Genomic DNA, 23,623 nt, shown 5'->3' with positions numbered 1-23,623 from the left:
GTCACACACAACAACACATTCAAAGCACATTCTAGGTAATCACATTGTTGCTAGGTAACGAGTTGCTTCAAGGGAAAATGGTACTGAGCAGTTCTTACCAGGACATTTCACAATAAGAAGTGGTGTCTATAGTTACTACTCTTGTTAATAAAAGCATTGCACTCGCTATTAAATAACAGGAGGCCATATTCAGTCTGTAGTTTTATTGTATGATGCATACAAAGACCCTGTACACGGGTCTATTTTCAGACATATTTCAAACTATTTCCTGTCATCAACAAAGGCATCTTTGTAAACTGAAGTTCTTGAAACCCTGTGCGTGACAGTGTCCATCAACTGTATTTGTATGACTTTCCTTGCCTCCAGTCACACAAAGATGAATAATAAGACCGTATACAGGCATCTATTTTTCAGACATATTTCATACTATTTCCCGTCATCAACAAAGGCATCTTTGTCAACTGAAGTTCCCAAAACTCAGTGCGTCACAGTGTTCATCCAACATTTGTATGACTTTCCTTGCCTACACAAGTTACACTAAGATGAATGTCCTTTAACAGTAACATTTACAGCAAAGGAGATGAGCAATGCACTATTCCTTTTAGCTCTTTCCACCCATTACAGTAAAGGCAGCTGAACATTACCCAGGCCTCTCCCCCTCCGTAGTCGCACATCATCACTACACATTCACAATAACATAACCCAGCCACACCCTGCTAATGAGGTCCCGGAGGTTTACAACAGTACCAGTGGGGCTTCAGATGGTGCCATTATCCAATTAAGAATCCTGATACCCAAGAACGGCAAGACCAATCGGTTCTAAGTAACCTTTTATTTCAGAATCAGCCGAGTTTCCCCTAAGAACGGGACGTGACTAGATAGCCCTCATCCAGCCGCCCAGACAGAGAAGCAGCGCAGGTCCCAGCGTGGCGAGGACGTTGCTCTGGGGCGCAGGGTCGGCAGCGCTTCTGTACAGGCGCCAGTCAGACTGGTTGTGGCCCTGGCCCTCTGGATAGTAGAACCTCTGGTCGTCATCGGAGTCAGCGCCATAGCCACGCCCGTAACCATGTCCCGGCCTACCGAGGGATCCCAGCCCGTAGCCAATGGCAGCTCCCCCCAGGGCCCCGGCCGCGGCGGCACCGGCCAGCTTCAGCCCCTGCTTGGAGGAGCCACGGCTCTGGGAAGGTGGAGCTTTGCCTCCCAGACCCACACCCTTCCCTCGCCCCTTGAACCCACCCCCGCGCCTGGGCTGGACACACGGGCATAAGGTCGCCACGAGCAGCATCCACGTCCATAGGATGAAAAGCTTCTGCTGGCTAATCATGACTGGAGAGTCCTGCACAAAAAAGGACATGTTTTGTGTTATATGCATTATTGGGTTAGCGTTTGTCTTGATTTCAAAGATAAGGACAGCTAAGAAAGAAAACATCATAATCAAATTCTAGTATCAAGGGAGTCAGATGGAAGAGCGGTGAGGGAATCGGACTAGTAATCTGAGGGTTGCCAGATCGAATCTTGTGCCAAATGACATTGTGTCCTTGGGCAGGGCACTTCACCCTACTTGCCTCGGGGGGAATGTCCCTGTACTTTCTGTAAGTCGCTCTGGATAAGAGCGTCTGCTAAATGACTAAATGTAAATGTAAGACAAAGAGAGTGGATGAACAAGCCTGCATAGTTGCTTTGATTTGGGGTTGTTTTGAATCAGGCCAAATGAAGCATGGTGGTGACAGTATTATAGATCAGCCTATTTTACAATGGCTGACAAAATTCAACTAATTCAACAGGGGCAGTCAAAAGTCGATGATAATCTCTCCTATTCAAACTGGGATTACAGTCAATCACATGCCCTGTTGCCCTTCAAAACCACGCACGGAACACATCACGCGTCAACTCAAAAACAACAAAACACATTGACTAGAATGTCAAATCTAGAACTTGCTGCATGCATCCACACCAATAATGTACGACACCGAATCCATTCGTCCGAACAAAATCAACAGGTTTGGATACGCATCTCCATCTCGCAAAGCACGCGCTGTTCTTGATGCCAAAATAGAATGCCTATAATTAGTACCCTTCTGAAATGATAACCTTCCTAGAATCAGTGATTTCCATGACTTACATGTACCTATTTAATAGATAATTATGTGTCATCCACAGAACACAGTTTCTATGCCTCCAAATTATAACCACAAATGCAGAAAAAGATTCTAGTGAAAGTATAAATGCAGTGACGCCTTATTACCTACCTTATTACAGTCACGGAGTGGGAGACTTCTTCTGTTCAGGTCTGTCTTCGTTCACTTAACAGCAGGTGGTTTCCAATGGTTACCACACTCAACTGTCACTTTTCTTGCAGCATCCAGTCATCAGCCTTATAGAGCCAATTGCTCCTCCCTGCACAAATCATCCTAGCTTTTCTATTGGCCCAAGACCTTAACAGTGGCTTGAATGATTTATGCTGATGATAGTTTTGTTGTTCTCACCTATTTTGTCCTTTGCTTCCTGATTTTTCCGTCATTACAATGTCTGCATTTCTGTTTCATATGTCTATGCAATTCTAATCGTGTTTCCACAAAGCAGCTGGTGGTGATCTCCACATCGCTATCACTGTTGACTGTTGCTCTACATTTTCTCACCAGTGTTCTCTCCCCCGCACTCATCCTTGCAGTTGCCATGGTGACAGAGATCTATGTGCTGTTGCAAATAGGCTATATTAAAGGTGTGTGAAACACAAAACACATCACATTTGACAGCCACACTACCAACCCCTTCTTAGCCGATTAATTATCTTTACTTAATGCATGGAGACAATAGAAGATTAATGCGCTTATGCTGTTAAATCTATGGATGTTCGACTTTCTTGAACCTAATCATGGTGAAAGCAGTTGTTTGCGTGCTTTGCTGCACTTATGTTTCTGTACAATTATTGTGTAACTGTCCACAAGTTTATCCTAGGGAACTGGAACCCCTAGTGGACAGTTTACTGTGGTGTGCTTGGTGGAAAGTTCTATCACAGATTTACTGTAAGTATGCCAGGAAATATATACAAATAAAACTGTACCAACACTGATAACAAATTTAAAAAGTATATATATAATGTATATATAAATGTAAATGAAATGATCAGACAGCTTCAAATCTTGAGACATTGTCAAGGTGAGTCTGAGAAATGGTCTTGAGAACCGGCTGAGGGCATGGGAAGACATAGGAAAGGCTGGGTATGTATGGAGTTGAATCCTTACAAAGACATTGATATTGATAATACAGTAACAACCATGAACCAAATTTATTAAGAACACAATTCTGTATGCAGAATTGTCATATGGCTATGGCTACATTGTATGTCTTGGGAGAAGAAATACAGGTCATATATATAACAAGACACACACATATATCATGTCATGGTAAGGCTTTTGACGTTTAGTGGGTTGATCTCAGATGGACAAGGTTCAGATGATCCTTTTCCCTGGCATGTTTCTCCACCAACAAACAAAGGCGACTTCTCCTCCAGATTCAGTTTGGGAATAACGGACGCCCTCAATCTCTACATCAGGACAGAGGGAGTGCATTTATAACAAAACAGAAATATTCTTATTCAGTCTTATCCACAGATATCAAAGCACATCTTTCAAGGCATGTAATTGTTTATTTTTGAAATGTAAACAAAGGAGCCTTTGTTTGAATGTACTTTGAAGAAATGATGAATAAAAAAAGACAAAAAAGAGTGATGTTTATGACATAAAATGGGCATTTGCATTATGATGTGTTTTAGAATTCCTTGCATACATATATCAAGTTTTGAATTAAAATGTTTTTTTCTATAATTTTTGGCATAAGAATATTGAGTTGCAACATAAAATTTGCATTAGCATAAAATGTGTTTTTAGGAAATGGCTTGCATATGTTTTAAGATGTTAGAAATAGCTTGCAAAATGTTTTTAGAGCTTTTTTACCTTTTCATTCTGAATAAAAAATAGTTTGTAGATGTGCATTTTAGATAGATGTGTTATAACCGCTAACTGGTCAAAAGTTTGTGGCAGAATGGTTTGGTATGACAGTTTGCATAGGATGTGGTAAGAATAGCTTGCAGAGAGAGAACACAGGGAGCTATAGGTTTCTTATAACACAGGATATGTATGTTAGAGACCACATAGAAGTATACGCCTCCAAAATATGGAGAACACTTCAATGAAATTAGGTTTCGTGAAGAACTGCTCTGCTTACGCCCATAAATGTTCCTTTCCTGGAGAGCAGCTCATGCCCCGCCCCTACAGGGATCCACATCACGGACAGGAGGGTGACGAGCCACGTGACGCTCTCTGCCCATCCTGGGAAGCGATAGGACATCCCATAACGAAGAGGGGCATGCTGAACCATGCTCGTAACCAAGACAACCTGCCGACGGAGCACATTGGTAAACAAGATATAATGACATCATCAATCAGCCGTACTGTAGTGTACAAAAGGTCAGCAATTGTGAGAACATGAGTAGGTTCCACTTAGTTGGTACCTACCATAATCAACAGAGGCGACGCCACCAACCAGCAGGCCTTAAAAAAGATATTTGGGGGCTTACCCAGAATCCTCTTTACCATAACAGTAAGCCGTGGCACACCTGCAAAATTGTTCAGAAGCAAATTGCTCAAGAACATAGATGAAGAGATAGCCATTTTCACAAAGTCTTTTCATTTGAATGCTTACCGAAAATCCAACAGATGGCAATAACCTCACATAAAGAGATTAATAGGAGTGATATTCCAACAGCATAGTCAATCAGCTGGAAGATGTAGACACCACCCTGTGTAGATGAAAGCCAGATCACTGCTTCCAACACTAAGTAATCAAATACATGTACTGTACAGCCCATGACATTGAATGATGGTATAATGCAACAGAAAGTCAACAACAGATAAAGCTGAATGTGGGTATACAGTACTTATACACACCTGCATAATGTAGGGTAGACCAAGGAGACATGTAAAGATGCAGAGGGATAAAGCTACCAATTCCCTTTTCCTTAGCACAGACAGAATCTTAGGCCCAAAGGTATCCATCGTGCAAGTCACCAAGAGCTCCATGTGTCCAAACTACAAAACAGCAGCAATCCAAGTCATTCAGATCAAGTGTTTGGCGATGTGTTTGTGTGTGTTTATACAGGGCTGCCAACTTTTCCAAAAACCTTGGCATGAGACTTGGTAGCACCCCCCCCCTCACCCAGCCCCCCCCCCCTCACCCAGCCCCCCCCCCCCCCCACCGGGGCGGCCTTTCGCAAGCTTCACCTACCCCGGGTGAGGTTTTGCGAGCTTCACTCCCCCCAAAGGCGAGTTTACACGGCTGTTTGCGCGTCTATGTTGCTTCACTCGGTTAACCTGCGCTTTCGGCCGTTACTGTTTACAACATTTGCTTGGCTACTTGTTTGGCTTTGCTTTTTCAGCGTATAATGTACATGGTGTGGCGTGAGAGCGTGAGAAATTGTTGAAATGCGTGTGTCACACGGCGAAACCGTGCAGGGTTGGCAGCCCTGGTTTACATGTGTGTATGTTCCTGTACCTGACTATCCAGGCCCAAGCTCATCAGCATGAGGAAGAAGAGGAACGCCCACATTTGGGCCACAGGCATCGTGGAGAAGATCTCAGGGTAAACCACAAACACCAAGCCAGGCCCTTGGATAAAAGCAAACATTACACAGAAGTCTTACATTGTAAAACTAAGAACAGAGTACCCCCTCCTTCAGTGTTTGCTTTCACATACACAACTGAATAGGACTTAAGACATCACTTATGTTACATTGATTGGAATCAGTTCACACAAATCCCACCTTAAGGCTTATCTTTTTTCTTTAGCATTCAAGTCTGCCATTGGGTAGGAATTTTTGTTTACGTTTGTCATGTCCTATAAATATGTCCTGCTGGTTATATGTTTTGACTATACAGCACTTTGGCTGACATAAGTTGTTTTTAAATGTGCTTTGAAATACATTTGACTTGACTTGACTTTCAATCTAACTAACCAATTACCTCCAACAGCCAGTTTTTCCACGTCAACTTGATGTACATGAGAAATGTATCCGATGCCAGAAAACATGACGAAACCTGCAAAAATACTGGTTGCCGAATTTGCTAAGGAGACAACAATTGCGTCCCTACGGAGGAACACAACATAATTAAATTTGTTGTGTTGATGACTAGGGGTTTGGCCAGTATCACTGAACAAAACCACATTCTATTCCATACCTGAACATGTTGTTGTTGAATTTGTTATGGCTGGCCAAGGAAACCATGACACCCAGACCCACCCCAATAGAGTAGAAGACCTGAGCAGTGGCATCAATCCAGACCTGTTTGAACGGCCGAGGGGTTAGCGAGCTAACGAAGACATTACGGTGCAAAACTTCTGCAAAGTCGTAACTTTAAGTGATCTTCTCCACCCACTTGGAAGTCGACCAGTTTGTGCCACTTAGGGGTCAGATAGAAGACAATGCCATCCACGGCTCCTGGCAGTCGGACGTTGTTGATCAGCAGGGCTAAGAGGACGATGTATGGAAACAATGTTGTGAAGTATACTACCTGTGTGGACATTCACAAAGAAATATTGGTGATGGACATGTCGTACAGAGACCCAGAAGCTCATAAAACATGGTATTAAAACTTGAACATGCTATTAGGGTATGTTCAAAAGGCATGCGGTACTGCCAGCCAGTAGATGATATATCGGCCTTACTCATCCTTTGAATTGTTCAAACTGTTACAACATGGATGTGAGTAATCTCCAGTTCAAACCTTGCCGGTGGATTTGACTCCTTTGAAGATGCAGAGATAGATGATGAGCCACACCAACAAAAGGACACCAAACAGTTCCCATCTCAAGCTGCCCACACTCTCTATTCCCTCAGTGATCTCCAGAAGCCTATGGCTGGATGATCAAGTTCAAATCCTTTAGTGAAGTGTACAGAGAATGTAACCGCATTGGCTCAATAAGACTGAGCCTGTGAAATTGGGCTTACTCAAAGAACTGCTGAGTGGCTGACTGTAGGTGCGTGGAGTTCCCAATGGAACTACAGCAGCTCTCCGGAACGTTCCACGTGTTGTTGCAGAGCTGCCAGGGCAGCGTAGCTCGAAATGAGTTGAAAAGGTAGTACAAGGCCCAGGTCAGGACTGTGTTGTTATAAGTGCATATGATGAAGGACAATACCACGGATGCCACCCCCACTCCTGCGTGTAAAAACAGAATGGGTCAGATGGCTGAGCGGTTAGGGAATCGGGCGATAAATCAGAAGGTTGCTGGTTCGATTCCCGGCAGTGCCAGTTGGCGTTGTGTCCTTTGGGAAAGATTATTTGCCGCCTTATTTCCTCGGGGTGAATGTCCCGGTACTTACTGTAAGTCGTTCTGGATAAGAGTGTCTGTTAAATGGCTCAATGTAATGTAGAATACATCTGACTTAACCTTATATTGTGATTCATTTTTCTACTGTCGTATACCACATGCATCTGAAGATATTTGTCACAATTATGAGCATTTTCCTCATTTCTTGCAGAGGATAAAGCATTCTGGAATGCTTTCAAATGTTTCCATACCTTTCATCAAAGGGCAGGCTTTATGTAAAGCTTGCACAGGGCCTGTTCTTGTATATTGGCCCAGAGTGAATTCCATGAACACCAATGGAACAACACAGAGACACATCACCGTGATGTATGGAATGAGAAAGGCTCCTGGAAGGGGGGGGGGGATACATTTAATATTTAAACATCGCTGGAAAACATTTACACATCTCTTCAACTGAGTTAGACATTTCAGTTGGTGAATGTTGAGTCATGACCTGTGCCCATCAGACATTTGGAAGGGTTTTATTCAAGGCCGTAATCATAATATATATTGGAGGGGACACATCCCCCCCCCCCCCCCAATATTCAAATCTGGTCAAAATATCCCCCCGCATGTATTGATATAAAAACATAAATAAAATATAAATGTGCTATACTACGACAGGCAACCACGCACGTTGTCCGAAATTATAATTAAAAATATAATTGTATTCATAACTAAAAGTAAAAAAAAAATTATTCAGGGGGGGGGGGGGGGACCCTCAGACCCCAGCAGATTTAATCTTCCTCAGGGATTATTCTAGAAAATGGAAGTCATGCTAATGGTAATGGACCAAACTTTTGGAAACACCTCTCGCTTTACTTTCACTCCTTCTTTTTACTGCTGTGTGCTCTTGTTCCTGACCCCATCGCCTATTCTTTAACCGTATCTGTGGAACCTGAACTAACCCCCGCCTGTTTCCGATCACGATTCTGGATTACTGGTCTGTAGTTTTGAAACTGTTTATTCATTAAAAGTTCTGTACTTGGATCAGACACTTGGTGTCTGTAACACATTACAAATATGTTGATGGTTAGTATCAATGAACTGTCTGCAGGCTACAATATTGTACCCATGCACAGTACAATAAAAATGCAGTCCAAGCAAATTGTTGACAGTTAAGGTTTTGATGTGTTTTTTCAACTTACCTCCACCACCCCTAAAGCATACATATGGAAATCTCCAGACGTTTCCAAGTCCAACGGCATAGCCCACTGATGCTAGGATAAACTCGATTTGATTTGTCCATGTATCTCTTACTGTCAGTCCATTATCCACCAATTGCTTCATTCTTGAATCTTTTGCACCATGTAGGCAATTGGATATTTATATTAAGCTTACTTGGCAGTCTACAAGATTTTACTGCTGCAGATCGGTAAAACGTGTGCAACTTGTTAGAGCAAGAGAAAGTTAAACTATGATGTGAGAACTGTTAGAACTCAGACAGTTTGAGCCCCCACCCCTTGCTAATTGGTTTGAAGCATGTTTTTTTGAGGTTGTTGAGTACATTCTGCAGTGTTTAGAGATGTTTTCTAACACAAAATAAATGTGATTTCAAAAGGAAACTTCAGGCAGCTATAATTAGAAAGGAAATTATAGTAGATTAGATTATTATTTTAGGTATTTAAGGTATTATTTTACTTTTAATGTAAATGTTGTTTTGTAAGTCTGTGTTTTTGTGATAATTAATCATGCTGTACTGCATTTTATGTATTTATATTGTATTGTAATATTTTTTGCCTGGACCCCAGGAAGAATACTGTCCACCATGGTGTAGACTAATGGGGATCCTTAATAAACAAACAAACAAACAAACAAACAATCTTGTTCACCTTGCCTCCTTTTTAATGTGTGTTGTAATACGATCGATAGGCTATAGCCTAAATAATGATTTTACCTATGAAAGAAAAGTAATCTTGCCGTAATCTTGCCGTAGTATAGATTAGCTATATAGATTAGATTAGAGTATATAGAGTAGATTCTGGCAGCGGGGCAATTTTCAACACAACACCTCACCTTTCATTTTGACAGGAGCATTAAAAGGTAGGCCTACTCCTAAGAGGACCCTGAGGTGTCTTGCTCTTCCTGTCTCCGTGAGTTTGTTTGACGGTCACTGTTTGTGCCACTAATCTCCTTTCACACAGTTTCTGCAAGAATCAGTGTTTCAACTTTATTTGGTGCACGCTTACATGCTGCTATGAATCTTTTCATTTACGTTCCATGCCTGTCAGCCTCGCCTGTCCGCTCACCAATCAGAGCTTGAACTCTGCCAAGCATCACCTCACTTCCGCTCTGCATCCTCCACCAATGTTCACGTGAAGAACATATGATACAGCTGTTTCAGGGTAATCAACCACAATCACACTTGCATTCCATTGTATTGATATGTGCACAATTTACAAAAGTTTCAGGCAAACATGCAAGTTCTACAATAGTAGTACAGTAGTCATGAACACAACTTTCCCCCTTTTGTTATTCCTTAATGTCCCCAGTGAAGAGGAAGAACTGTATCATGATCATTTTTCACCATGTGGAAGTAACACTTTTTACCATGTGAAACCAAACAGCCCATAGGACACATGTACAATGGTATCTTTGTGAAGATCCCGCTGGCTATTATTGAATTTCGTTCTTATGTGCAATGACAATAAAGGCATTCATCATTCTATCGTGTCAACCTCCCAGTCCTCCATCCTATCAAACAAAATGCCAGAGTCCAGTGCAAGCAGGCTCACGACATTGGAAGCAATTTGAGGTCACAGGGACATGGGCAGATTCATTCAGGGTCAACGGTTGGGCTAAGTTGATCCTAGATGACGTTCTCAAAAAGCTGCATGGAGGCCATGATGTTTTCATCCTGGTGAAGAAAGACAGACGGGACGGAATAGTTGATGTTGGTTGGGAAGATCGTACTAGCGCTGTCAACAGCTGATACTATAACTTATGAAGATGTATGTCTTTAATCACTAATCGATTAAAAATAATGAATGATCCCTTTATGACTTTTACACTGTTTGGAATGCTCTGAATATCATAAACAACGTTTGAACCATCTATATTAGCTCATGAGAAGATGCAACGTCAGGGCCATTTCTAAGAGCCTTATCTAAAGCCTAAACAAACGCTATCTAGCACCATGAATGCAGTGTCTTTTGTCTGTGCTTGCGAAAGCTGTGTTGATGTCACCCCCTTACATTCTTATGGGAGTAAAACCTCCCATATTGTGCCCATATTAACTGCCTTTCTTTTCTGTGTTCTTTGTCCGGTCTTCACCTACAAGGTCACATTGTGCGGTTTGACAGAAAAACAGGGAAGTCTGAGATTGAACCCACTGATAGTATCACTTTACAAAATGGCAGCACAAGACGTGATTACCTTTTGACACGTCTCAATAAACTCATCGATGGTCACTACCCCGTCTCGGTTACGGTCCATTTTCTTGAAGAGGTCAAAATAGCACATCAGTATGGCCTTAAAAGAAGTTACCCACTGTCACAACATTGTCAAAAGTGGAACATGGCCACTGGAATCTAGACACGTGTACCTGAAAGAACTTCTCGACATGCTCTACGGGGTCATCATCGCGTACACTGGGGGACGTATATCTGCCCATCATATCATAAATGGATGTCATAATGGCCAGCATCTCCTGAAAAAGAAACAAAACAATTGCAGAATCGTAAATTGTGTACATGATTGTTAGCACACGATTGACAGTTTTGTGTAATGCTGTAGAATATGATAATGTAGCACTATGGTGCCATGTAGTCATGGCACCATGTAGTCATGGCACCATAAAAGGACTGGATGTCAATGTACCTCTTTAGTGACGTAGCCGTCTTTGTTGATATCGTACAGGTTGAAAGCCCAGCGCAACTTTTCTGTCACAGACCCTCTTAGTAGCACTGACAACCCAATCACAAAGTCCTTCAAGAGAAGGTTAAAAAACTCAGTGTTGCTGTAACACCTGCCTTAGGTTAGCTCATATCAAACGCATTATTAGGACTGATTACATACATCTGACAAGAATTAGCGGTTGTCATGGACCCCATGCTCAGCTTACCTCAAAACGTATAGAGCCATTTCTGTCCGAGTCAAAAGCATTGAACAGAAAATGTGCGTATGTGGTGGCATCTGTGGAGCAGTAACAAAAATAATATAAAACGTTTAGCTATATATAACTACAGTTTCATATGCATAGACTTTTTCTAAACAGTACCAAGGTTGACCAAGCAAGAGACGTGAGGTCAGGGATGTGTAAATGAGTAACTATCTGACTAAACTGCAAATGGCTTTCAAAGTTTGTACAAGTGAATGTTTGACTCTGGGGGATTGATCGGTAGCAATGTCCGCTACTTTGACATCTCCTCTGCTGAGCTTGCATCACACACATACCTCCTTGAGGGAAGAATTGAGAGTAGATAGTCTTGAACGTTTCCTCATCCACCAAGCCACTTGGACATTCCTGCAGAGAGGGAAACAAGGCAGCCCTTAGGTCTTGTCTTGGTGTGAAGCCAAACCAAACCAACTGGCTACTAAAATGTACAGAACACTAGAAATCTAAAGCTGCTGTTTGGTATGTCGGCACATCTGTCAATGGAGTATCAACCAGGTGTGAAATTACTCGACGGAGTATTTCCATCAAATGAAGAAAAAAAAACGTATTTCCCAGTTGGATAGCTGTGTTACATCACATGACTAATCCCCCGCCCCACCCTGATCCCATGTGCCCAACCACACGTTTTTGAAGCCTCTGTAAAGCGACTGAAGCTCCTTCCGGGTGAACTTGGTCTGGGCCTGCAGCTGCTCCAAGCCCTCGGGCTGGTGACGAACGGCAGACAGCTCCAGATCACTGTCCCCACTTTCTGATGGAGAGGGACAGATTGGAGAGAAAGCGAGAGAAAAGGAAAGGAGGGCAATGCAGAAGAAGGAAGAAAGTAGGAAGCGAAAGGCAGGAAGAACGAGGAGAGCGTGAGAGGGATAGAGAAGTGCGGCGTGAGGATGTGCAGCAAAGTCGATTGATACGTCGCGTGAGGGGATTGAGGAGTTGCAGGGAGGGAATGGGTTGAAAAGACAAAGACGCGGACAGAGATGGTGAAGAAAACAGCAGCAGGCAGAGACAGGGTATACAGGTGAAAGTGCAAGGGAACCGCAGCGGAGGAAGAGTGGAGGCTGCAAGACTCCCAAAGAACAAGGCGAACAAATACAGGTGCAGTGCAAGAAAATTGTAATGAGAGTGAAATACCCCCAAAAACTGGTTGAAGCAAAAATTAAGAGGGAGTTACTACAGTGTGCGCTTACCATCTTACGTATAAAAATAAAAGAGGAAAAATTATGTGGTGAAGGACAGAGGGGACAGGAAGGACACAGATTGTAGAAGGATATGTGGGAAACATGAGAGAAAAAACAAACATATACAGTCAGTTTGAAAGAGGCAGTTACAGTGTATAAGTTCAAAACGTTTCTCATTCTTGAATGCAAACAAGAGATTTCTAATAGGCAAATATCTCTGCAGGCTTGCCCAAATCTAAAGAAAGACTGACACAGCATGTTTTCTGCCCCTGTCTCTTACCGTCCAATGACAGGGGTTCCCATATGCCAAACTGCTTGAGCACCACATAAAACAGAGCAATGACAACAGCAAAAGCTATCACTTCCATGCCATCCATCACCCGCTCTGACTGACATCAGTGGAGCGTACTCCTTTGCAATGCAACTAATTGACAACCCTTAGCATTTGAATGCTTTTACGACGACATAACAACAATTCCCTGGTGCTTCCCCACACAAATATCCAACTACAGTACTAGCGAGACGATAGGAAACAACACGTCAGTGTTCAGACACTTGTACGTGACACCCCTCATCTCTCTGTCCCCAACGGGATGACTTCCACCAGCCAAGTTAGAGTTCAAATAGCGAGTATTGAAACCATCTAAGTAATCCACTCGCGTCATAGCCTCATCAAATCAGATCTGCGCTCATCATATTCCTTCTTAGTCCAGCCCGTTCATTCTGCCGATGGGGTTGGTCCGGCACGTTCCAAACACCATGGAGAAGAGCTCATGACCACAATCCCCCCCTTCATCTACAGTTGGTCCACAGTTGAAAGCTGTCTGTCCGTGAGTTGTTGGTCTCTCCAGAGCCTTCGAAGCTTAAATCAGTCAGGGGTGTTCTCCATGAACAGCTTCATGAACAAGTGAGACAGACACAGAGAGAAAGAGACAAAGGGGGGGTCGGAGCCCAAAGCCTGATGGGATCGATGTTGTTTTTTGTTTTTTTTTACTAATAGTTTTTAATTGATGGCAAGAAGGTTTCCTTGTTTGCCCAGTCATTACAAGAATGTGCTGTAAAGCTGTAAACCAGGCATTGATTCACATCTTCCTGATGGGGTGGAATATGACCAGCACTTAGCGCGAGCGAGTCTGCCCTGCCCTGCATGGCGCTGCCTGTCTCTCTTGTCTCATTCAGGCTGCTCTGGTAGACCTGCCGTCAGTTGAATTGAGTTGAATAAGTGTCAGCGAAGATTTTTTTCTTTTCTTGAATTCATCCGACCTATACATCTGTCTTGATGATCTTCTTACCCGACCCAATACGTCCTTGTTTTGACCTGAGTCTTTGATTTGCTGTTGGAAGATGGAAGGATCGGGAAAGAATCCTCTGACAGCTTGCGACTGCTGAGAGTGCACATCTTAATGGCGTAAGTTTAGGTGAGAAGGAAAGGGGTGGGGGGGGTAGTTGATCAGAGTACTTGAATATGCACTCTTTCAGGGAGTGGTGAGGTCTGGTCACATGATCTGTGGCCTGTTTGGTCCCAACAGAGATAAGTGTTCTGAGATCTTGCTTTTAAAAGTGCTGTTACATTAGGAACATGGAAACCTTGAATGCCTCCGATGTGTCCAGTTCTCAATGTGAGTAAGACCCTGCTCAACACCACCAGGAGGTCCGAGAGGGTTGGTTTTGTTAACTTCTGTTTGAATGGTTTTCCTCTCAAAACACAGGATGCAACAGCACAATTCCCCAGCTCCCAAAATGCTGACGACGTAGCATCAACTTACTGACTTAGAAGACTCCGGTGCAGGAAATTTGGGTGTGTCTAATCTGATCTCATGATAAAATTTTAATAAGAGCAATAATGGGTACATTAAGGATCACTGTGTAAGCCTATAAGTCATAAAGAGCCCCCCCCCCCATTACTTCAAGAACATCCTGTGATCTGTCATTCTCTCATTCTTCCTTTTCTCTAAAAGCTCAGGACATTTTACTGTATTCACACAACCTTTCTTATATTCTGATCTGTGTGATCAATATTTGTCGTAATATATGCAATAATGTGCCTGATATATAATAGAAGCAATATATGACGTGTATGTACGTTATCATCATTGACAGACACTGTCTAACTGTATGTGTGTTTTGATGCTGAGACCACGAGGAAGAGAACCAGACCCCCACTTGGCGTGCATATCAAGAACTGTTATGTTATGTTCACTATCACCCAGCAGATGGCAATCCATGCACGGTATGGCTTCAACGAAAGTGAGGTACACACACACACACACGCACCCACCCACACACACTCACGCACACAAACAGAACAGTAATCTGCGCACTTGTCCCTCGGTCAACCAGAAACGGGGTAAACAATCAGTCTCTCGGCCCGAAGCCATGCGTGTACCAGACTGATCTGAATCAGGGAAAAAAACGCTTTCAAATAACAGTTTTTAATCGACGGTCTAAACGTTGACTGCCCCCGCAGTTGTCTCTGAGGTGGGGTTGTGGGAGGACTGGAGAGTTGAAGCAAAGCAGAGAGGGAGATTTCAGGATTAACACGGCAGATGCTGCAGCGGAGACCGAGAGGCAGATTTCAGGATTAACTCGGCAGATGCGGCTGCGGAGATTGCGAGGGCCTCTGTGCTCCTCGCTTGCATGCACACGTTAAACACCGTCTGAAGCATGCACCGCGAGATACTGTCAATAATTTAGACAAGCATGGAAAATGAGGTCATCCAGGGTGTATGACGGCCCACGCTGGCCTTCCAACTCTCTTCTCTTGGACTTCTTCAACTCCTTCGAGTGGCGGTGCCATTCGTAAAGCTTTAAGGGAGCGCAACTAGATTTTCTGACTTAGTACGTGCGACAAATGTGTCTGCTTTTTCATATGGCTGCATAAAAGAGGTCCACATACGTTCAAAATCACATGGATATTAAACTCATTTCCACTAATCGGGAAAGTTTCAAGAGGCTATGAGTCACTGTAATCGTATTTAAACCTCTGCCCACATTCCTTCTGCCTGAGATAGATTTGATTTACATTGACTCCCAAGCCTCCCAAATGAACACTCACTGATAGTTCAAAAAACAATATGTCATGTGGGAAAAAGAGAGAGAGATAAAGACAGAGAGGTAAAGAGAGAGAGATAAAGAGAGAGAGAGGAAGAGGAGAGGGGGAAGACAGAGGGAGAGGAGATGGAGAGAGGAGAGGGGGAGAGAGAGAGAGAGAGAGAGAGAGAGCAAGAGAGCAAGAGATGGAATAGAACAGCTTAGCGAACATAACTAGCCTGTGAAATGATCGATTCTGGGACAAAAGAGGGAGCTAAAACGAACAGAGCAAGAAAAGAGGTCTATTGATAGATAGATTGGCTGGAAGCTAAAGTGGCACCAAGAGACAGAGAGGGGGCCCGCGCGTTGTTGTCGACAGGGAAAGGGAGGAATGAGAAGACGGGAGTTTTAAATATAGTTCTATGGGACGGATGGAAGCATTAAAATTCATGAATTCAATAATACAGGGGATTGGAAGCCTCGGTCTTGTCGTCTTCCCTTCCCCTCCGCTTGGCTTCTCTCTCCTCCCACAGCCCTCGCACACGTGTTCCCCGGCGGCGACTTAGCCCGTGCTTGTCGCCACGCGGCCTCGGGGCCCCCGTACCTGGATCCTGGGTTGCCGTGCTGGCGATGATCCACTTGACGAGACAACACTTCATCAGAGACTTCCGGGTGATCTTCGGCTTCTGCCACTTGGCCCCCTCCCTCTGGCCCGCCGGGCTTGGCTCCTTCCCATTGGCATCAGGCAGCAGGCCCCTGTCCGGCCCCTTCCCGTCAGCCTGGGGGAGAGAGAAGAACCACGTTCACATGACAGAAGCTATGGAACGCTCCAGCTCCCAGATGAAGGCAGGCCGGCCGGAGAAAGGGAAATAAACAACTCGCCGCAGAGGTGATAATGGGCATAACGCAAGCCGACATAGCCGCCGTACTGATTGAAGGGCTGGGATTGGTGAGGCGTGCGGACGGACAGACACCACACAGGGGCCACCTCCGAAAGGCCCGTGCCTTTCTGTGGGCGCCACGGAGATGAAGGTGGGCGGGGTTTTTTTTTTGAGGGGGGGGGGGGGGGGGGACTGTGGGTCTTGTTATTGTTGCAGTGTTTGAAGCCAGAAGGAGCATGGATGGGGAGATCCCCCCGCCTCCCGCCTCCTTCCTTATTTGAATATGAAAGGAAGCCAGGGCGTACGGAGCGTTGAGAAACACTCTCAATAATTCACTCGCTTTAAAACAACATCAATAAAAGATCAGAGTCAGTTGCCATCGCAAGGATTGTCTCAGTGGCCCTATGTTAAACACCGGGATAGATACAAAACACACACACAGAAACACCATCGATGCCCAGAATCAATACATCCAAAACAAGACAGGGTCGGTCCATGCTCAAAGCAAACTATAAATGACATTATCATCTGTCCTGTCATCCTCAGTTCATATTGTAATCCACACAGTGCCAGTAGCACCCTTTAGGACGTGGTAACTCAAGAGCAGAAGACTTTGGGAGTTGGCATTTAAAATCTTGCATTATTAACATGGCGACACAGCCAGCCCTGTGTGCGGTGGCAGACTGTATCATCTTATAAATGCACCCACCCCATGATCTGACAATGAAAAGAGATTCACTGGTGGTCACACACTGTAAAACCCCTTCAATGATTTGACTGGTATCTACAGACCATTCCATAACGATGGAACTTTGCACTTAAATGTCTCTCTTTCTGTGGGGCTTCTCACCATGTGTGTGTGTGTGTGTGTGTGTGGGGGGGGGGGGCAGGACAGAAACAACATTCCTCTACTGTCCTCGACTGCACATGGAGACTGGAAATGAGGCAGTCCACAAAAAACTGTTCACCAGTATAAATACACCTACTGTACATGACAGTAATGGGGAAATCCCCTGAAGAAAATCAAAGATTAACTGAAAAATACTGTTGGGACCTGTCCCTGAGGTGAATGCAAACCAATGTTACACTGGCTTTTAGAGTTTTGTATGCTGTGCAACTGAACCTCTACATTTATCCTGGTATTTTCATCCTACTCTCTCTCTCTCTCTCTCTCTCTCTCTCTCTCTCTCTCTCTCTCTCTATCTCTCTTTAACTCTATCTCTCTCCCCCTCTCTCTCCCCCTCTCTCCGCTCTCTCTCTCTCTCTCTCTCTCTCTCTCTCTCTCTCTCTCTCTCTCTCTCTCTCTCTCTCTCTCTCTCTCACAACACTTAGGACCCCCACAGGAAATTCATAAGATGCACATTTATTAAACTGTTTTCACAATAGGGGATCACAGAAAAAAAAAGTTGAATTTGCCTCGATGAACTGATTAATGAATAATTCATTTTCAGTCGGATTGCATTACCTTCTGATCTCCTTGCTTTTTCCACTGACTCAAACACGGTTTCCTCTCAAGAACATGTCCTGTACCATCCTGTATTCAATTGTGTGTCGTTCATTTTACATTTGCTTTGTGTGGAGAAAAAAAAAGAAGCTTTTCATTACATAATCTTTTCTTCGCCATATTTAGAAATTCTTTAGTTGCCCGAAAGGGTTGTAAAGTGGTTCACATGAAAAACATGGCAGAGCCATGCTCATCATGGTTGACTGATTGGAGCATCTGTGACTCGACTGATTAATGCCACACAGAGAGAGAGACTGCCTCTCTCTCTCTCTCTCTCTCTCTCTCTCTCTCTCTCTCTCTCTCTCTCTCTCTCTCCATGATTCAAAAGCGGTACATACAACCGGAGGAAGAGCAGTCAGGTGGACATGCTGTAACACGGACAGTGTAATGTTGTCGGTGCGTTTGGGTCGATGGTCTCCAAAAGTGTTTGTGCAAAGGAATGAGAGACGGCCAGTCTTAGAGGGATTCCATACACAGGCTTTTTGTTTTGGTTTCAGAACACAATATTTCCTTCTTTTTCTTTTTTTTTTTTACAACAGAGTAAGCCTGTGTACAGTAGGCCTGTGTGTGTCTGTAGCTTGAGTGTTTTGTGACATTGTGTGGATAAGAGGACCGATTGAAAGTAGACACCACAAGTCTTTTATAACAACTTCAACCAAGTACCCAGAGGAAGACCAGGGAAAGACAGCACACGGAAGAACAGAGTGCTCTATGAACCTGAGGTTGTGTGTGTTCTTTTCACGCTACATCCACATTATTGCAGGAAGTAGCTGGCCCTGCAAGATGAACTCCAAACGGACACTTGCATGACATGCCTCCTTGTCATCCAACCATTCCTCATATTCATCCAATCAATCCTAGCGTTCCAAACTTATTTTTTACCGTCAACATCCTGTGATGGCACTCCTTCTCCATTACGTCACTTTATATCTGATAACTTGGATTCGTGAAAAGGTCTAGCTGTCAAGTAAACTGATGCAATTGAATAGGTTTGGAAGACAACGAGTGAAAATGCGTCTGCGTGTGAGGTGCTTTCCTCAAAGCACAGGAGATTATTCGTCGTTGTCCAATTCCCAGTTAGCCTTTAACGCAAACTGTAAACATACTGAGCATCTGTATCAAACCGTATAACAATTGTAATTCAGGTGATCAAATAGAAATTGTCATACGATAAACTGTCAAAACATAACGGTCAGTTACGTCAATGACAACATGTTGTCAATGAGACAATCACACATTACTGACAGGTATCAACTTGATCTTAAACACCACACATTAAGTCAGTTATTTTTTTTAAACGATCTCGACTATACTATTTCTGTCACCAAAGCACCAAAGGTAGATATATTCAACCTACCTGCATGGTGTCAAGGTAATTGGTACTTGAGTTAAACGCTCTGAGAAGCTCGTTTTGTGGTGCGCACTTTAAGTTTGATGATTTCATTTAGCCGCAACCCTGGAAAATACACAGACGCCTTATCAGCTACGATGTGAAAAAGGGAGAGAGAAACAGAGAAAGAGTGACAGAGAGAGAGAGAGAGAGAGAGAGGAGAGAGAGAGAGGGAGAGAGAAAGTGAGTGAGAGAGAGAGAGAGAGAGAGAGAGAGAGAGAGAGAGAGAGAGAGAGAGAGAGAGAGAGAGAGAGAGAGAGAGAGAGAGAGAGCGCGCGCGAGAATATTTCATGATTTCATGACAAGTCTACTGGCTCGCTGTCCATGGTCCTGATCGCGCACATTGCTTCGTCCTCATGCAAACACTTACGTAAACAAACTTGGCGTGTAAGTTGATCACAGCGTGCCCTTACAATGTGTACCTTGTTGCAGAACAAGCCTTGCACCTCGAGCGTCTACTGGAAGAGACGCTTTACGGTGGTTTGAGTACACTGACTGCCTTTCACGTATCACCACTCCAGGAAACCCAGTCCGAAACGGGTTGTTAGCATTCACTCTCCAGCTCGACAACCCCACGTTCGGACGTCCACTAACTGACGAGAATTCCTTTAAGACTCCACAGCACTGCTCCACTGATAACAGCGGTTGAGCCAGAAGGATTTAACTGTACAAGCAGAGCAGAAGATAAGTGGATGCGCGATCACTCGTTGTGTCTTTGTTGAAGGGGGTAGGCCTATTAGTGGAACGGTAAGGACATTATTCCACCAGTTAGCCTGCTGTAGCGGGAAGACAGCAGAATGTGGGCAGTGGTATAAATGTGCCTTGGGGTCACCACATTTATTCTGCAGGCACAATTGGAAACAGTGATAACCAATTATGATTTCCATTTGATTTATTAGCTATAGTATTTGTCTGTACTATGGACCTGCCTCAGCTCTACCAAGATTATGTTAATGTGTTAACCTTCTGTGGAAAACCATCAAATAGGAATGAAGTAGGCCTTCCCAAAACCTACTTGAGAGTCTGGCAACCAATGTTCTCTCCTGGGTCATATGCCCAAATAATGAGATGAACTGAAATGGCTCTCCTATCTGCATTCATCTCCCTTTTGCACTGGAAGATATAATGAAGTGTTTTCATTAGATTTAAAGTTGAATGCTGAGCCGCCTCCTTACCCAATCCCATGGAGAAACCGAGCACGGTTGGATTCGCAGCAACACCGTAAGGATGAAGCCTGGGTCTCGTTAAGGTGTTGAAAGATATAAAGGCTGCATATAATTTATAAACTAAAACTCCAGAGATTTCTTTGTTTTTGTTCTCTGTTTCTTTTTGGTGTAAATATGTGTAGTGTATGAAACAATGTCCTACCATGGGATATCATATTAAAATGACTCCAATCTGATGATTATTCATGAGTAGTGGAAAAGGGGAAGGGCTAAATATGCTTCTTCCTATTCCTTTACGGACGGTTTAGTTAGTAATGTTTTTCTCTTTTTTATTGTATTCTTTTTGTTGTTGTTTGTCATTCATGTCCGAAATAAAGCTTTCATCCATTCATTCATTTAATCGTTAAACGTGTTTCAGCAGATGCCGTCTAGTCTTTCGCGTTCTTTAGGAGGTAAATGAACACCGGCACAGGATGTTGCCTCCCTTGCCCAAAATAAGTCTTGTTATGGTTCCAGCTTACACAACATGCACCACAGCTTTGTTCTTTGCCCACTTTAAAGCCCTTCTGTAGTCATTAATTTACTGTTTTGTCAAACAGAATGTGTCAAACTGTCAACACAGTAAAAAGTTGGTGTGTGGGTGTGCGTGGGCCTGGCAGCCCATTGGCCTCGTTACCCAAGCAAAGCCTCAACGAGGCACACCTGTGCCTCATCCACCCCACTTCTGGTGAGTACAAAACGGGACAAAAAGGGGTGATATGGGGGTTGACGTGTTTTTTGTGCTACGCAGACTTGCCGAAAGGAGAGAAGAGACCAAACATGAGCCAGGAGGACTAGAGGAAGACACCCAGGAAGAAGAAGAAACACGCCGACATAACTCTGTTTCATTAATCATTTTGGTTTGTACCAAAAGGTGCTATTTAAAACCCTTTGGCTTACCTTCTCTTTTCGAGTCTGTCTCAGTGCTTCACAGCTTGCATATGTAAAAGACAGACAGAGAAAAATACAGATTGTGAGAGAGAAGGTGACAAAGAGCGCTAGAAAGCAGTAGAAAGGAAGGAAAACAGAGTCCGTTTCGAGAGTATGTTGCTGTGGGAACTGTTGCCATGCAGTGTTGAGGGGGCTTTTACAGGCAAGGAAGAATGAGAGAAAGTTGGAGACAAACCTAATTAAGACACAACATATCTCTGAAATGCGCTGACCCAGACACAACGACATGATACGATGGCATTCAATATAAACTGAATGTTTGCATGAATGTCTCTACAACATTTGCAATATCATCTTTCATTGTTTTATTGTGGCATACTGGCACGTCTATCACATACACTATAATAACCTATGCACTACTCAAATCGTTTTTTTGTTGACATTGCTTGAGAGAGCTGGTATATTCCTGTCTGTCCCCATGTGTCTGTGGGAGCCTATCTGCCTACAGGTCTATCTCGTTCCTGCAGACACAGGCTATTTTTAGCCCCCACAGTCAGTTCCAACGAGCTCCAGGCTTCCCTGGTGTATTACACACCAATGTTCACTTTAATTGACGCTGTGAGAGTGTATGTGTGTACGTGTGTTTGTGTGTGCATGTCTATTTTCGTCGTTTCCAAGATTAATTCATGGGGCTCACATGGTCCATGGGAACAAAGACACACACAATTTACATTGCATAGACACACGCACACACAATTGAATATGCTCTCTATCTTTGCTTCAGCTTTCCTATTTGGATTTCTTTTTAAAATTCCTCTTTTTGCACTCTGTCATTTTCCCCATGCCCCTCTTTAATCTCCCTCCTGCTCTCTGTCATCTTCCTTCCTAGCTTGATCTCTCTGTCATAGCCCTCCTTTTATGTCAGTCGTTTCATACAGGGTAATTTCTATTCAGCCCTACGAGTGAACTATTCAATGATTATGAAACGCGTTTAACTTGGAAGAATACACTGAAATGATTTGCTTTTTGGCTTATCCGTTCATTTTATTGCATTGGGAAAGACAGGCCAGTGAAAATATTTGTCTGTATTTTTAAATAGCAATTGGTGAAGGAACAAAGGAAGGCAGTCCACACTTACTCAAACAACAGATGTGAATCGTGACAAAAGGATCATGAGTCTATTTGCTGCTCAGGGAACAATAGATATGTTCCCACAACAGCAATGTGCCATCTGCAACAGCACAAGTTGAGAAGACTACATACATTCAGAAATGTCCTTTTCATGAATTTAACACCTATTTTTCTCCAAAGCGACAATTATCGGATGTGTGAGATGCAGAGCAGGAGATCAAGGTACAGTGAAAAGTGCACAACATATTTTTCACAAAACTGGTACGAAAGTAGCAGCCAGGCTCAAAATACTGGGACAGGCAAGATTTACGGGGACGAGCAAACAAAAGGTCAAAGTCAAGGTCAAAAACAGGCAGAGGTCTGTCGTGAATCTATAGTCACACTAGCAAATGCAGGAAATGCACAGGAAAAATACCGGTCCAATCTGGCAGGGCACAAAGGAACAGATGGGGTTTATATATAGTCAATTTAGACAGAACCCAGGTGACGCTTGTGATGCTCTTGTTCTCAGCTGAGGGGACGGGGTCAAAGGTGAGCTCAGGCTGAGACACTGACAAGAGGTGGAGAGAAAGTACAGCAGAAAATGAAGGGCCATTCATTCAATGGTTCTGTGTATCCACAGTGTATCTGTGGTTAAAGGTTCTAACAGTGTATCCGTGGTTAGAGGTTCTAACAGTTAGAGGTTCTAACTGTATCCGTGGTTAGAGGTTCTAACAGTTAGAGGTTCTAACTGTATCTGTGGTTAAAGGTTCTAACAGTTAGAGGTTCTAACAGTGTACCTCTGGTTAAAGGTTCTAACAGTTAGAAGTTCTAACAGTGTATATGTGGTTAGAGGTTCTAACAGTGTATCTGTGGTTAGAGGTTCTAACAGTTAGAGGTTCTAACAGTGTATCTGTGGTGAGAGTCAGGGAACGGTCTGTCTACATTTCTACTT

General features: G+C 43.6%; 3 protein-coding genes across 4 annotated transcripts; all 3 read right to left on the bottom strand.

Annotated features, from left to right (window-relative positions):
• Positions 1–172: 172 nt before the first annotated feature.
• Positions 173–2,340, bottom strand: sprn2 (shadow of prion protein 2). Its single transcript, XM_084694172.1, has 2 exons — positions 2,250–2,340; positions 173–1,336 (listed from the first exon to the last, which is right to left on the bottom strand). The coding sequence occupies exon 2, from the start codon at positions 1,322–1,324 to the stop codon at positions 875–877; it is 450 nt and encodes a 149-aa protein (XP_084550298.1). The 5' UTR covers positions 1,325–1,336; positions 2,250–2,340; the 3' UTR covers positions 173–874.
• Positions 2,341–3,331: 991 nt separating this feature from the next.
• LOC146220542 (sodium- and chloride-dependent GABA transporter 1-like) lies at positions 3,332–8,655 on the bottom strand. The gene is made up of 13 exons (XM_084694268.1): positions 8,514–8,655; positions 7,578–7,712; positions 7,007–7,214; positions 6,783–6,915; positions 6,435–6,569; positions 6,237–6,340; positions 6,021–6,145; positions 5,554–5,666; positions 4,950–5,090; positions 4,705–4,801; positions 4,518–4,618; positions 4,228–4,398; positions 3,332–3,547 (listed from the first exon to the last, which is right to left on the bottom strand). The coding sequence occupies exons 1-13, from the start codon at positions 8,653–8,655 to the stop codon at positions 3,398–3,400; spliced, it is 1,755 nt and encodes a 584-aa protein (XP_084550394.1). The 3' UTR covers positions 3,332–3,397.
• A 551-nt stretch (positions 8,656–9,206) lies between these two features.
• Positions 9,207–19,535, bottom strand: LOC146220541 (calsenilin-like). 2 transcript variants are annotated; one of them, XM_084694168.1, is made up of 9 exons: positions 19,430–19,535; positions 16,292–16,466; positions 12,106–12,230; positions 11,761–11,830; positions 11,429–11,499; positions 11,185–11,292; positions 10,910–11,014; positions 10,741–10,803; positions 9,207–10,222 (listed from the first exon to the last, which is right to left on the bottom strand). In XM_084694168.1, exons 1-9 carry the CDS (start codon positions 19,514–19,516, stop codon positions 10,175–10,177), a joined length of 852 nt encoding a protein of 283 aa, XP_084550294.1. In that variant the 5' UTR covers positions 19,517–19,535; the 3' UTR covers positions 9,207–10,174. The 2 variants fall into 2 exon arrangements, with proteins under 2 accessions (XP_084550294.1, XP_084550293.1); XM_084694167.1 differs by lacking the exons at positions 16,292–16,466; positions 19,430–19,535 and having other exon boundaries at positions 12,106–12,826.
• Between the last annotated feature and the right edge of the window lie 4,088 nt (positions 19,536–23,623).

Source organism: Hypomesus nipponensis, chromosome 27 (genome assembly GCF_054491055.1).
Source record: "Hypomesus nipponensis isolate SF chromosome 27, ASM5449105v1, whole genome shotgun sequence".
Lineage (NCBI taxonomy): Eukaryota > Metazoa > Chordata > Actinopteri > Osmeriformes > Osmeridae > Hypomesus > Hypomesus nipponensis.
This window is presented reverse-complemented; position numbering and strand designations above follow the sequence as displayed.